The sequence below is a fragment of the Falco biarmicus genome, chromosome 3, assembly GCF_023638135.1.
Source record: "Falco biarmicus isolate bFalBia1 chromosome 3, bFalBia1.pri, whole genome shotgun sequence".
NCBI classification, from domain to species: domain Eukaryota; kingdom Metazoa; phylum Chordata; class Aves; order Falconiformes; family Falconidae; genus Falco; species Falco biarmicus.
In genome coordinates, this window is record NC_079290.1 from 14,281,653 (window position 1) to 14,296,367 (window position 14,715).

The 14,715-nt window shown below is 50.4% G+C and overlaps 1 protein-coding gene across 6 annotated transcripts in view; it reads left to right on the forward strand.

The window, feature by feature from the left end:
• The window catches only part of NRBP2 (nuclear receptor binding protein 2), a 30,114-nt gene extending 16,897 nt beyond the window's left edge, over positions 1 to 13,217 (forward strand). For 5 of the 6 annotated variants that reach the window (XM_056333657.1, XM_056333656.1, XM_056333658.1 and 2 more), the window contains 14 exons: positions 115 to 155; positions 248 to 342; positions 604 to 627; positions 969 to 1,052; positions 1,759 to 1,814; positions 2,544 to 2,639; positions 3,581 to 3,713; positions 3,876 to 3,978; positions 4,121 to 4,171; positions 4,527 to 4,662; positions 8,487 to 8,540; positions 8,993 to 9,056; positions 9,995 to 10,050; positions 11,898 to 13,217. In XM_056333657.1, coding sequence (XP_056189632.1) covers positions 115 to 155; positions 248 to 342; positions 604 to 627; positions 969 to 1,052; positions 1,759 to 1,814; positions 2,544 to 2,639; positions 3,581 to 3,713; positions 3,876 to 3,978; positions 4,121 to 4,171; positions 4,527 to 4,662; positions 8,487 to 8,540; positions 8,993 to 9,056; positions 9,995 to 10,050; positions 11,898 to 11,966 — 1,062 coding nt within the window. In that variant the 3' untranslated portion in view covers positions 11,967 to 13,217. The other variant, XM_056333661.1, reaches the window with a different exon arrangement.
• The last annotated feature ends 1,498 nt before the right edge of the window (positions 13,218 to 14,715 follow it).

The window sequence follows — 14,715 nt, forward strand, 5'->3', positions numbered from 1 at the left end:
GCTAGCGGAGGGCAGATTTCCCCAGTCACTGGGTAATAGGTAGGAATGACCTGATCTGGCTGCTGGGCTCTGATGGGCGTCTCATCTGACGGAGAGCTCTGGTCTCTGCTCTAGGCCTGGAAGCGCTGGTGCACTCAGATCCTGTCTGCTCTCAGGTATGCTTGCCATCGCTCGCACTGTTGGCCGTCCTGCTTCTCGCTGGGCTGGGCACAGGTAACGTGCTCAGGGCAGCTTTGTGCTTCCCCAGTTTCCTGCACTCCTGTGAGCCTCCTATCATCCATGGCAACCTTACCAGCGACACCATTTTCATCCAGCACAATGGGCTCATAAAGATTGGTTCAGGTAGGAAGCTGCCACCCTCGCAGGCCGGTGGCTCCAAGTGCTGATGAGGAGAGTCAGCAGGAGGAGGCTGCCTGCCGAGGGATGCGGGGGGCTCATGCAGGGTGGTGTGCCAAGGGGGTTCCAGCTGGGCAGAAGAGGCGAGAGCTGCAGGGTCCTTCAGAGGATCACCCATGCAAAGCTTGGAGTTACCTTCTTTTCTGTTTGTGTCCTCTGCTCCATGCCTTCTCGCTTGTCTGCTTCCGGATCGGCGCTGACCGGCAGTCTGGCACAGGGTGTTTGCAAATGGTGAGTGTCCCTCTGCCACCTGCCCCAGCATGTCCGTCCTGTCCCTGGGCTGACCTTCCTCCCCTGTGGGCCCTGGGCATCTCTCACCAGTGAGACACTGCAGCACGGAGCAGCAGTCCTGGGCTCTGCAGGCAGAGGGGACCTTTGTCCGTTAGGGAATTGCTGCTCCTGTTGTGGGGGCAGCGGGGTCTCTGGGGGAGCGAGTGCCCCACGGGTGGTCTGCATGGGCAGGAGCGCACGCAGGACTCCCTGCTACCCTGGAGCACCCATCTGTGCTCACAGCTCTGGGAAAACAGCTTAGAAGAGCTGTGATGCAGGACCTTTCTCGTTCCCTGACGCAGCCCTCCCAGACGACCTGCGAAGCCCCATCAGGATTGAGAGGGAAGAGCTACGCAATTTGCATTTCTTCCCCCCGGAATACGGCCGTGAGTGTGGGGTCTGACTGCTGGGGGGGTGCAGGCAACGCAGGTGCCCGGAGGGGTGTGGAGGGGGGTCCTGTGCAAGGCGTGGATGCCATGTATTTGCAGCGATACAGAATTATTCAATGCGTTCGTAACTAAAGCTGTTGGCCATGAGTCACACAGGATCATGTGATAATAAATGACTGTGTGATAACATTGTAGGTAAAATTTAGTGTTGATTAGGGCAGAGCTATGCACGTGGGAAAAACAGCTGTGCCTGCATGGGAATGGACCGTGCATTAGTAATTACTGGTTGGGAACAAGATCTCAGCATGACCGTGAATAGCCCTGAAAAGGTCGGCTATAAGCTCACGAACACTTAAAAGCATGTAAAATGATACAAAGATTAGGGAAAAAGGAGTAAAGAATCTTTGTGCTGTGTGAAAGCTCTCGATGTGGTTCCCCACCTTGAATATTTTTTGCACAAATTTGAGGGGAATAAATAGGAAAGGGTTGTGCAGGGAGCCATAAGAAAATGTGTGCTGGGGTGGGGAAGCAGGCGTGAGCAGAAGTGTGGGCAGAGCGAGGTCAGGCATGGGCAAGGGTGAGGGCAGTGGGGTGCGGGCAGAGGTGTCTGTAGGGATGAGGCAGGGTGCAGAGGGCTGTTCCCAGAGTAACTGAGTGGTGGCCTGTACCGCTGGCTTGATGTGGTTCTGGCTTGGTTTTGCAGAAAAGGCTGATGGGACTGCTGTGGACATCTTCTCCTTTGGGATGTGTGCACTGGAGGTAGGGAGCAGGACGGCTGCAGTGCCTGGGAACCTTCAGTGACCCCTGGTTACAGGGCAGGATTGTTCTTGCGGAGCCTGCTGGGGATTGCGGTGGCCTGGGGACCTTCCTGAGGAGTCTCCTTGCCCCTTCCCAAATCTGACTGTGAGCTGAGCATCCCTTGCAGTGATGGAGACGTTGCTGCTGGAGTCAGCAGAACATTTTTTGCTGCTGTGGCCCACCCTGCTCTGGGTGCAATAACAAGCTTAGCTCACCTCTTCTGTGCTTGGCTGGTGCCTCTTGGCCATCTCTGCTGGTGCCTCCTCATCTCCATCGGGCTGTGACAGCCCTGGGAAGGGAGGGCACAGGGGCAGGGACAAACCGTGCTGCTCCACAAGGATGTGCACTGCCAAGCGTAGCTTGCCCAGGCAGAATCTGGGGCTCTTGGTGCTGTCTGGAATGTGTCCTGGTCTGCGCAGTGCCCAGGGAGCAGCCTCTCCTGTCTGCCCTGCTGGGAACCTGTGAGCAGCCTGGAGTGCTGCAGTAGGCGAAAAATGGGCCCCAAGGGCAGGGATGCAGCGGCCAGGGAGCACTAGGGAGCCCAGGAGGTCAGGAGCCTGGCCGGGCTGTGTGTCCTGGTGGGGAGCTCCACAGCTGCTGCCCTGCCAGGGGGTGTCCCTTTGGGAAGCCCTTAAGGGCTGGCCCAAGGCTTGGCCTTGTGCAGACACAAATGCACTCCTTCTTCCCCAGATGGCAGTGCTGGAGATCCAGACTAATGGGGACACACGAGTCTCAGAGGAGGCAATCGTGCGGGCACGACATTCTCTGGATGATCCCAACATGCGGGTGAGTGCAGCTGGCTGAACCCTGGGGACCCATCCTCTTCCTTTGGCCAATCTCCTACACATCCCGTAATAAGTTTGTACACTCCCTGAATTCTCTTGTTTGATCTCAGAATTCCCCCAGGCATTCCATAGTAAATCCTACCCCCTTGGATGCAACAGTCCCCTTGTTTGCGTGGTGTCCCTGAGTTTGTTCTGTCAAGCCTTCAGCACGAGGGGCAAACGGCATCTCTGTTCACTCTGACGGTCTCTGGGGCAGCTGATTTGGAGGGGTTAGGCTGTCTGTGGGCACTGTGGGGGTGCCCACTCTGCCATCCTTCCTCTGATCATGTTTTGGTCTTTGTGTCTATTCTAAATAGCCCTAGCCAGATCCCTGTACAGAAAATGCTCAGAGCCGATCCGGAGGGCAGGCCCCAGACTGGAGCATGCAGAAGAGGCAAAGGATCTTGCTTTTCTGCCGTCAATGAGCAGAAATGAGCAGATGCGTCCCTCCCATACTGCAGCTTTCAGGAATCCCTCCCACTGGCCCAGTCTGCCCTTTCTCCAGTCTCAGCACCATCTCTCCTGGCGGGCTGCAGCTCTCAGAGCTGCTCCTGGCTGGATGTCAGGATACATGCCGGCCTGTTCCCCCCACATCCTTTTGCTGGGCTTGCACTGCAGCCTCCCCCCTCGACGAGAGCAAGCCGGGAGCAGAGGTGCTGTGGCCGGGCTCTTGGTGGGTACCCAGCAGCATGCTGCCCACTTGGAGCACTGCGGCTTCCCTCAGCCTGGGGGCTCCGTACACTGCCTGCCCTGCCCCACGGCTGCCCGCTGGCCGAAACAGCCACTCAAATCTGCTTCCTGGGAAATGTGAGTGGGAGAGCGAGCCAGGGCTAGAAGTGGTGGGAATGAAACAGGCGGATGCCCTGCTTTGCCTCCAGTTGACGCCTGTGCTTTGGCCCTCAGGAGTTCATTCTGTCATGCTTGACCCTCAACCCAGACAAGCGACCAACAGCTAACAACCTGCTCTTCCACCGGGTTCTCTTTGAGGTCCATTCCCTCAAGCTACTGGCAGCACACTGCTTCATCAACAACCAGTGTGAGTAACCATGAGACTGCCCTGCCCCATTTCAGCTTGTATCGCTGCCCCAGCAGAACTGGGGATGTGGAAAAGCCTGGGGAGAAAGATTTGCAGATCTGTGCTGCAGAGTCCGTGTTACGGGACCTCCCAGCTGACAGCCCCTTTCTGCCTTTGCCCTAGATCTGATGCCAGAGAATGTGGTAGAGGAGAAGATAAAGGAACTGGACCTCAACATGGTGATGGCAGAGATCCGGAGAGAGGGTCGGCCTGGAGCGCAGTGGAGGTGAGGATTTCACAGCAACCATAGCCATGAGCTCGGGACTTGCATCTGGCCTGGTGATCCTGCTGTCGTGGCATGATAGTGCTTCACACCACTCTTCGCTCCTGCCTCCCCCAGTAATCTTCCTGTCCTGTTTCTCTCCCAGGTACTCAGAGGTCTCCTTCCTTGAACTCGACAAATTCCTAGAAGACGTCAGGTGGGTTGAAGCTCTGCCCAGCTCTGGCCCCCAGTCTCTCTCAGCCCTCAGCTCTCTGGGCAGCATGAAGCCAGGGACAGGGAACTGTGCTGCAGCATCCCATGAATGCAGCAGTACTTGGTTGTGTGTGACCCCCTCTGCGGTTCCCCCCTGGGCCGAGCAAACCTGGGCTGCAGCGCTAGGGCGAGGGGAGCTCTGTGGCCTGCCACCTCCTCACCGTGCTGCCCACCTGCCAGCACAGCCACTCCGTGGGTGCAGATCCCTGCTCTGGGCCATGGCCATCCACAGCTGACCCTTGCCAGGGCTGTATGAGGACAAGGCTCAGCTGTTTGTCCTCCCTCTGTGTCTGTACCAGGAATGGGATTTATCCCCTGATGAACTTCGCTGTTTCCAGACCCCACGCCCTCCCACGTGCACTCTCCCAGCCCCAGGAGGACCCTCAGAAAGCCAAGACTCCCACCCCAGAGCCCTTTGATGTGGAGACCAGGAAGGTAAGGTCAAATCCAGCTGGGGATAGATTCTCCACTGGGGGTAGGTGGACAGTCTCTATTCCCGACACTCTGCTGCAGGAACGCTTCTCCCTTTAGCCATGCACTGGGTTCAAGTGAGAGCTGAACCCCTTGGGTGAGAGCAACCCGGGTGAGAACAACCTGGGTCATGGTTGTTCTCCTCGTTGCATTGGCTGCCCCAGGACTGCGACAGTCCCTTTGGCTGGAGCTAGTGAGGACCATTTCACCTGAGGTCTTCTGGAGCAGCCCCATTGCCTCCAATGCCCTGGCTCTGCCTTCCCTCCTCACACATCCACTAGCAGCTCTGTCGCATGGCATTTTCTGTGCCTCGTTGTTGGGGTGTAGGTCTGAAACCCCATCATCACTTGATACTGACACTGCGTGGCTTGCTGAGATGCCAGCTGAGCTCAGGCCGTGTTCTACCTGGCACTGCACAGGTGAGACTGCAAGCCCTGACACTGAAGTCACGGGCAGGAAGGTCATTGCACGTGGGTTTATGGACCCACATAAGGGAGTGGAAGGGGTGCCAGGCAGGGAAGGACCAACGCAGTGTGTCGTGGTTTAACCCCAGCTGGCAGCTCAGCCTCACGCAGCTGCTCGCTCACTCCCCACTGGTGGGAAGGGGAAGAGAATTGGAAGAGTAAAAGTGAGAAAACTCGTGGGTTGAGATAAAGACGGTTTAATAAATAAAGCAAAAGCTGTGCACGCAAGCAAAACAAAGCAAAACAAGGAATTCATTCATCACTACACGTGACAGGCAGGTGTTCAGCCATCTCCAGGAAAGCAGGGCTCCATCATGCGTAACAGTCAGTTGGGAAGACAAACGCCATCGCTCTGAACATCCCCCCTTCCTTCTTCTTCCCCCAGCTTTTTATGCTGAGCACGACACCATATGGTATGGAACATCCCTTAGGTCTGTTGGGGTCAGTTGTCCTGGTGGTGTCCCCTCACAAATTCTTGTGTCCCCCATCCTGCTTGCCAGTGGGGTGGGGTGGGGAGCAGAAGCAGCCATGGCTGTATGTAAGCACTGCTCTGCAATAACTACAACATCCCCGAATTACCAACACTGTTTCCAGCACAAATCCAAAACACAGTCCCATGCCAGCAACTATGAAGAAAATTCACTCTACCCCCGTCAAAACCAGCAAGGGTGTTTGAGCAGAAGTGAAGCTTTCCAAAACCATGGTGTAATCTGTTGCTGAACAGAACAATTCAACACTGCAGTGTAAACCCCCTCATGGGTACAGGCCGGCTGCCGTTATGTCCTCCCAAAGCCTTCCCTTCTGCAGGCTGAAGAAGCCCAGTTCCCTCAGCCTCTTCTCAGAGGGCAAGCATTCCAGACCAGGATCATTCTGATGGCCCTCCGTTGAACTTGCTCCAGTTTATCAATGTCTGTCTTGTTGTGGGGGCCCAAAATGAGATGCAGTACCTGGATGTAGTTTAACAGGTGCTGAGTAGAGGGGAATAACTATTTCCCTCAATATCCTGGCTGTGCCCCAGGACGCTGTTGGCCATCCTTGCTGCCAGGGCACATTGCAGCTCGTGTCTCATCTGCTGCCCACCACGACCCCAGAGTCTTTCCAGCAGAGCCAGTAAAGCTTTCCTGCCAGCCAGGCCATGCCAGCCTGTGTCTTTGCCGGGGATTATTCCTTCCCAGGGACAGGAGCTGGCATTTGTCCTTTGCTGACATGCATATGGGGAGGGCAAGATTGTTGGCCACTGTCATCGGGGCATAGCTCAGGCAGAGCACTTCTTCCAGTGGCTTCTGTGTCCTGAACTGCCGGCCGTCCCTGAGAGCAGTCAGAGGAACTCGTCAATCTGTGTGCATCTTTTTCTTAAAAACCCATTTGGTACCTGTTATTTCCTTGTGCGGGCATTTTCCTGTAATGACACTTGTAGTCATCCATCGTTAATCACCTATGGCACTGTCTTCATCTTACCATGGACGACATGAATGCGATTTCATACTTGCATTTAATTAATGTTAAAAATACTATGTGAGGCTAAACCTAATTCTTATTCCTGCAAGATCGCATGAAATGTCTGCCTTCGAAAAGAACATCAGCAGCGGTTTCTTCATATCTGTCTGAGAATCAGCTTTCAGTGCACTTAACTTATGCTTTATTCATACTGCTCAGTGCTTATTTTTAGCGAGAGTGCTGCGGTGATCAATCAGATACGTTGGAGAAATGCAAATGTACACCTATGGAGTTACGTCTTTTCCTCTCTTTGCATTTGTTATATGCTGGTTTTTCACCTAGTGCCCCAAGGAAAGTTCTGTGAGTTCATTGTTTGTCTGACCAATGTGTTCAACTACTTTTTACTCAATTTGAGGATGACTAGTAATCTCAGAAGTACTGAGTTTCTGCAGATTTCATGAAAACTTGCAGCTGGACAAACTTGCAAGTGTCAAATGAGTGTAGCTACAATGCAGTTTTTTTGTCTGTTCTGGGAGGCACTGGAATATGGATGCTGGATGGATCCAAGGATTTTTTTTTTCATGGTGAGGATGGTTAAACAGTAGAGCAGGGGCTAAGAGAGGTTATGGCATCTCCTTGGAGGTTTTCAAAACCCATTTGGGCAGAGCTCTAAAGAGCCTGGTCCGAATTCACTATTTGTCTTGTTTTGAGTGGGGGCTTGGACTAGAGACCTCCTGATGTCCCTTCCCACCTAAATGATTCTTTGATCATGGGCATCAAGTAGAGAGGTGGGGAGCGGGTGGCAATGATGCACTCAAATGTCACTCACCTTCTCTTTGATGATGTCTTGAAGACACTGCACAGTTCAGCGTAATTCAGTATCCAAAGGAGCACGTAGCCAGACAGTGTGCTGGCATCACTCGGTGTAAAGGAAGGGCACCCACCCTGGGCATACAGTCACACTGGTCAGCTCTTGCAGAAGTGGATGGCCTGGAGATGATAAAGGTCAGAGGACAGCAGGTTTCCTGACTGAAAGCACTAAATGCCCAGGCATGCTTGTCATAGGGAGGAGCTATAGTAGAGGGATACTTGGTCAGAGGAGGGAACAAGCGTGCATCTCACCTCTGAGCATAAGCTTGAACTCGAGGAATATAAATGAAACCCTGCGTGGGACAGGAATGTTGATTCCTTGCTTGGTTTCCTGTCTCTGGGGCTGACCAATTGCATGCTGTCGCTGGCTTTCCTTTGCCCAGACAACATGACATCTGGTGTGAACCATTTTCATGAGAACTTGAAGCTGATATATTGAAGCTTGAAGCTGACCCAGCTTGAAGCTGACCCAGTTCCTTCACAGGAACTTGAAGCTGATATATGAATAAAATGTATTTGTGTAATGCATTTGAGTATTCTGCGATGCAATGCAGGGTTTCCAAAAGAAAATCCATGTCATTTTAATAATACTCACAAAGTTTCAGTTTTGCTTTTTTGTCTGATTTAAAGATTGGTCATCCCATAAGGTCATGAACAAGTACAACATTAAAACGTAACAGAGAGTTTGGGCAGAGCTTTAGGGGAAGCCTGCCTCTTGCAGATGGAGCAGAAGAATTCACCCTGGTTGTAAAGTTGTCCCAGAACAGCACCTTGTGCAGGGCTTTCTTACCTACCTCTCAGTCAGCTGACGATGGCTGTGGTTTGTAGCTGGATACTGGACTAAACCCTCAGCTGCTCCACCTAGACAATTCCTAGAAGTGGAAGGTCAGGCTGGTAGTTGGAATTAAAGGTTTTAAGTAGGAATTTGAAAGTCATGCTTGGAGAGCAGCAGTAAAGCAGGCCTGGGGGAGCCAGAGGGACTGTGCCCGAGCTGATGTTGATTTTGGCCTCTTCTAGGTGGTGCAAATGCAGTGTAACATGGAGCTGAATGAAGACAAGACCCAGTGGCATGTAAGTATTCAGTTCCTACACTACGTAAGGCACTGGGGCAAGACCTGCCCTCTGTGCCCATCTCTGGCATCTGACTGGGCAAAAGTTTGGTCTCAGCTAGTTTGCTGCAGTGCTCAAAGGACTTACTCTTGTCCCTTTACAATAAAAGAAGCTCGAAGAAGAATGAAGCTGCCAGCCCTCTCTGGCTGCAGGACAGGAAGACCCTGAGGTCTCTGTCTGGACATCTTTTAACTCTACTTCTTTCTAGTTTAGCAGTTGCAGGTGATCTGTAACTGTGGAAAGAATATTAATCTAAGACACTCAAACTGCCGAAGACATCCAGCATCTCGGCAGCTACCAACATCCTCCCTGCTCACCACTGCCAGCAGTTTCTAGTGCTGATGGAAGAGTCAGTACCTTTCTCTCTTATGGAGAAACTGGTGTTTGTAAAGAGCACTATCTTCTTTCTGCAGCTTACTCTTCTGCTGATCCTGGAGGACAAATTGCATCGACAGTTGAGCTACGACTTGCTGCCCAGTAGGTTTAATTGCAAGTAAATTTTTGTATCTGAATGCAGAAGTATTTCCTGGTGGCCCTGGTCAGGTTTAGGCTCGGATTGTGTTAGACACAGGTTGTGTTTACAGTCAGCTTTTCTTTCCTTCTTCTATTGCAAGAGCAGACAGAACCCTAATATCTGCGTGGTACCAGTTCTTGTCCGCTCAGACCCTGAGCTTATAGCTTCTGGCACATGGTAGTAACCTGCACTCTAAAGTGAATGTTGGGAGTCCAGTGAGTGGTCATCAAGACCCTGCATTTCACCTTGGCACATGTGATGTGCAGTTCTTGGGGTAACACTAGTGAATTCTTCTCTTAGTCCCAACACCGGTGCAGTCTCCCCAACACCTTTCAAAGGGGGAGGTGGACTCTCCTGTGGGGGAGCCCCGGGGCCCTGGGGAAGGGTGCTACTCCTCAGAGTAGGTCCAGCACAGCAGGCTCCTTCCTAAAACATGCAGGAGCCTTCCGGAGGCCATGCAGCTGGAGCCCCTCGACCGCCTTACAGCCAAAACTAAAGCATAAAGCTTGGAAATCAATGCTTGGGAGCTGCTGCTTCACCAGCAACTTGTGTTTTTCTGCCTACTGATAGTGGCCTGCCTGCTTTTCATGCTGAGGCAAAGCAAGCAAAAACATCTCTGAAGTGACACATTGCCAAGGCTATTGTGCTTTGTGTGATTTGGGACCGGAGCTCATTCCTGCCCGGTACCTTGTCCAGCTCCAGTTCACTGGCCACCTCTGTGCTCTGCCCCAGAATTACTTAGCAGTTACTTAGCTAACCAAAAGTGTACAGCATGTGCCCTTAAAGCACGATGAAGTGTAATGCAGGTGTGCTGCAGGTTGGGATAGGGGCACTTTTCTGGTAGAGGAGGAACTAAGAGATGCATGAACTTTCATGTTCTCACTGTTCCCTCTCTCCGCAGCTGATAACTCCAAGGACTTGGCCACAGAGCTGGTGCACTATGGATTCATCCATGAGGTAAGGTTCCTTACCCCTCCTCATCTCAGTCGTGCATGCACCATGCAGCTGCAGTCCCCAAACCCAGGTGACACCTCATGCCTCAGAGAAGTAAGAGCTTCTCCGTTCGCCATCTAGCAGCCAGAGAGCGGTTGCAGGGGCCAGCCCCTTGCAGGGAGTGATGCTCCTTTTTTGTTATCATTTGGTTTTTTTCCATATGTTGCCCATGCCTAACTCCGGGTTGCTCTTTTGAGGGGACAGTCGTGTTGTGATGGCAGGGTTAATTACATCAACCTCATGGCAATTCTTAATGTGAGAATCAGATTAGTGCCAAGGGAAGGAGGTTGAGGCCACCTCCCATCTGCCAGAGAATTGTCCCAGTGTTGCCTGGACAGCTGCTCTTAACTCACTTTGCAGATTTCTGCCTGCCAGAAGAGACAGTCTGCCCCAACACTGAACTTCCAGGCTTTCCCTTAGGTGCTTGCAGACAGTCCCAAGAAAGAATTCAGAGCAGCCCAGTCATTCAGACTACTCAGCAGCATAGCCTCAAGGAAAGGCAGCGTGAACAGAATTAAAAATATTTTTATTTTGTACAAGTTAGGAATTCTGGGGCTGTAGGCAAAGTTTTGGAGAATTCCTCATTCTGGATGCTGACATTAGACAAGGAAGGGGTCAGCTTCACTGAGTGAAGAATTTATGTGAGTACACATGGAAAAAAGTACATTTAGACTTTCTTCCTTTCTTCAGCTGAGCATGGGGACTGTGCAGCTCGGCACTGACACACTGCAGTGCTTTCTCCTGTGCTCTGGAAAATACATGGCATTTGGGGCAGCCTCGTACCGTAGAATACACCTCACACAGGTCCACATTCCACAGACCATATATTATCTTTTTCTTTCTCCTAGGAGATAACCTCCTTTTAACACATCTTCCCCTCTCTAACAGCTTTCATACTCCACAGGTACCAGCAACCTTTTCTCTGAGACGGTATAACTGACTTACACCTTATTAAAACTCTGAGCCTGTATTTAGCTTGGAAGTATTCTGCTTGTTTCTGACCTGAAGGACTTGTGTGCCCAAATGTTCATCTGGTTTTCCAACTGTAGTGGTTGGTCTAACAGAATATACCACCTATGCCCTACAAAGCTTGTCTTCAAAATCCAAGGTTTTTCTTAAAAGGAGTAATTTAGCAGCAGTAGTGACAAAGGGATGCCTCTAAGCAGCAAGAAAACAACTGATTCTGCATTTTTCATCTGAGTGAGAATTTTGTGTTTGTTTCTGGCAATCTCAAAACCCCTCTATGATACAAAGTGGGGATGTTTTGCATCCTTTACATATCATTGTGTATTTCAGTAATTTCTTTCTTAAGGAATAAACATTCTAAATATGTTTGAAACCACCTACTCCTGAATGTGTCAGAAGAGATTTCTCTACAAAACAGTTCCCAGACCAACAAAAAGTGACATTAATTTTTATTTTTGTTAGCAGTGAGGATATTATGAAACAGATGGCCATAGAAAATAACTTTAGATCCAGCAGTCGGTTAATTAAATTGTCATTAAACTAAAAAAAGAAGCTGGACCTGCTATGTTCCTTCAAACTAGAAGCTCCAGAGAACTGTCTTGCTCTTTTGTCTCTATATTGCACCTAACACAGAAAGGTCCCATTCTTGACTGGTCATTTCGCGTTATTCAGTAAATACGATAGTTACTAGTAGTATGTTCCAGATGTGCTTGCAAATTGTTCTTTTCCCATACCAAAACTCAGATGTGGAATCGTTGGCTTGGGATGGAATCATGTAAGGAAGGAGATGTCCCAAGTTAGCCAAGCCAAACTGATCTGCTGGCATGTTTTTTCTTTCATTTTAGGACGACTGTGAAAAGCTGGCTAACTTCCTGGAAAACGCTTTCCACAAATACCGGTCTCCTCCCTTGTGAGTCACCTCACTGCAGTCTGGGACAGATTGGTCCCCCTGTAGCACAGGGGATGGGAAGTGTACCAGACTGGAAGAAACTGCAGGGCTCCTGACCGAACTTCCTCCAGCAGGACTGACTGGGCCGCTCGCTCCTGCCTAAAACTTTGCAGTCCATGAGAGGTGTCTGCCTGAGCTGCGGTGTGAAAAGGCAACAGCAAGTGGAGGAGTAATCAGCAAACATAAGAAATCACATGTGCATCATGAGAAGTCGGGACCAAGCAGGAGTACATGTTCTGGTCCCACTCCTGAAGCAGCAAGCCAAAGGGAGTTGTGAGGCAGCAGGGGAGTGGGGTAGCACCTGTTGCAGCCCCTTCCCAATGATGTTTGTGAAGATGCAAAGCTGCTGCAAGAATCCCCCAAACGGATAAATTTCCCTCTGGGAAAGCTTTTTTCACTGCAGGTCCCAAAGCTGTTTTTTTCCTCTTTGCCAGCTGGTAATACTTGCGGAAGGGAGGAGAGGAGCTGGCTTGGAAAGCTCTGGTGCAGTTTCCGATCTGCTTCATTCCATTCTATACACAGTTTCTCCTGTTTCGCTAAGGTTTCCCCAGCACAGAGGAACCACTGTGATGCCCTGTAATTAGAATTGCACATCTTGGTGTAAGCTGAGGACTTTGTGAGCTGGACTTGATATGGCATGAGAAGAGATCCCAGAAATCCAAACCCACCAGCTGGATCCAAACATGCGGATCAGCAGAAACTTCACTGGTGCTGAACAGAACCCTTCTCATTCCCCAGTTTGTCTTACGGCCTTCCAAAATCTCACAGCATCTTAAGGGTGAAAACCCTGATGTCTCTTCCTTCCCTGCTTCTCCTGTGGTGTTTGGAACTTCAGTCATTAGCCTGGAGAAAGGGGCAATCATCTTAGCTGCTGCGCATGTCAGGTTCAGTTGGTGAAAGGTGCAAATAGGAATTACTTGTGTTGCAAAAGCCATGCAGTGCTGCTCCATGCTGTTCACATTGTGCCATGTGGAACTGTGGAACCAGCTGTATCATGCTGTGCTGTGCTAGTGTGCTGCGCCGTGCTGGGTCCTCCATGTGGTACTGCCTGCGTTATGCTGTCCGCGCTTTGCGGTGTTGCACTGATTGTATCACGCTGGGCTGGGTCTGCCCTGATAGGATGCTATGCTGAGCTGCCAACTTGTGCTGTATTTTCCAGTTGTGCTATGCTGTGCCAATTTTACAAACTGACAAATCAATAAAGCCACTGAAAGTATGAAAGTAGCTTATTTCATCTGAGCATTCCACGCAGCAAACTGCTCAATAATTTCTTAGTCACTCTTACAGTTAAACTAAGAAGATGTGAAAGAGCTTCCTCAGTTCAGCAGACTTATCCACAAAGTCAGGCAAATTGGGTAGAGAAGGAATTCAGTGGAGGAATGTCATACAGCTGCTTGATTCAGAAATCACTTTCTCCAGAACAAGTTTGCACTTGCCTCTGCAAACTGAGAAATTCCTTAATACACCAACTGCTTCATTTCCCGGATGAGCTAGTTAGCTCTTCTTTAACACATTTCACCCGACTGAATTCATTGTTCAACATTGTCACAGTTCAGTTTGACCAATGGATTTCCCTGCTACTGGGTGTGCTGCATTCAGCAATAACAATTTCATTAACCAGCTACTGTGGGGTGTTCCAACAGGCTGCTTTCACAAGATAACAGAGCAGCTGAAGTTGGATGGGACCACTCCAGATTTCAAGAGGTCCCTTCCAGCCTCTGCAATCATCTAGTTCTAGTCCAACCCCCCTGGTGAAGCAGGGCTAGCTAAAGCAGGTTGCCCAGAACTGTGTGCAGTCAGGTCTGAGTATCTCCACAGATGGGGTCCTCTGGGCACAGCCTGCTCCCATGTTCAACCACTCTCACAGAAAAAAACCCAACGCCTTTTCCCATGTTCAAATAGAACTTCCCATTTTTCAGTTTGTGCCCGTTGCCTCTTATCACTGGGCACCACGGAGGACAGCCTGCCTCCATCTTCTTTACCCTCTTCACCAGTTATCTGTACACATTCATGAGATCCCCAGAGCCTTCTTTTTTCTGGGCTAAACAGCCCCAGCTCACGCAGCCTCTTATGACAGATGCTCCAATCCCTTCATCTTGCTGTCCCTTTGCTAGATTTGCTCCAGTCAGTCTGTGTCTGTGTGTCCTGGGGAGCTCATCACTGGATCCAGCTCACTAGTGTTGAGCAGAAGAAGGATCTGTCCCCTCAAGCAGCCAGCAAGGTTTTCCCTGGCACAGACCAACTGACCTGCTTCGCTGCAAGGCTGCGTTGCTGGCTCACAGTCAGCTTGGTGTCCAGCAGGATACTTACCCTTCCTCACAGAACTGGCATTGGCACAAAAATGGAAATCCTGCCCTCACACTTACAAGGCAGACATAACTCTCTGGAGTTCTGTCATACAGGAAAGGGGATGTGTCCTCAGACACAGAGAGTCAAGCCTGATCACCTAACTAGGATGGTAGTCCTTGCCCATATATTATAGTTGTGGTATGCACACCTTTTAGTAGAATATTTGACAGATTGTATAATGTATGAATCCATTGTGACTCAACAATAATGTTTTTTGGTGGTCAACTGCTGTCACTTAAATTTAGACTAGAAATACGGCACATTTCATATTCCAATTCACACAGTGTACCTTTATCTCCTAATGAAACAACTTTTGCAATGCAAGACTTTCTTATCATAATGGTAATTAGACATTAAGTCATCTT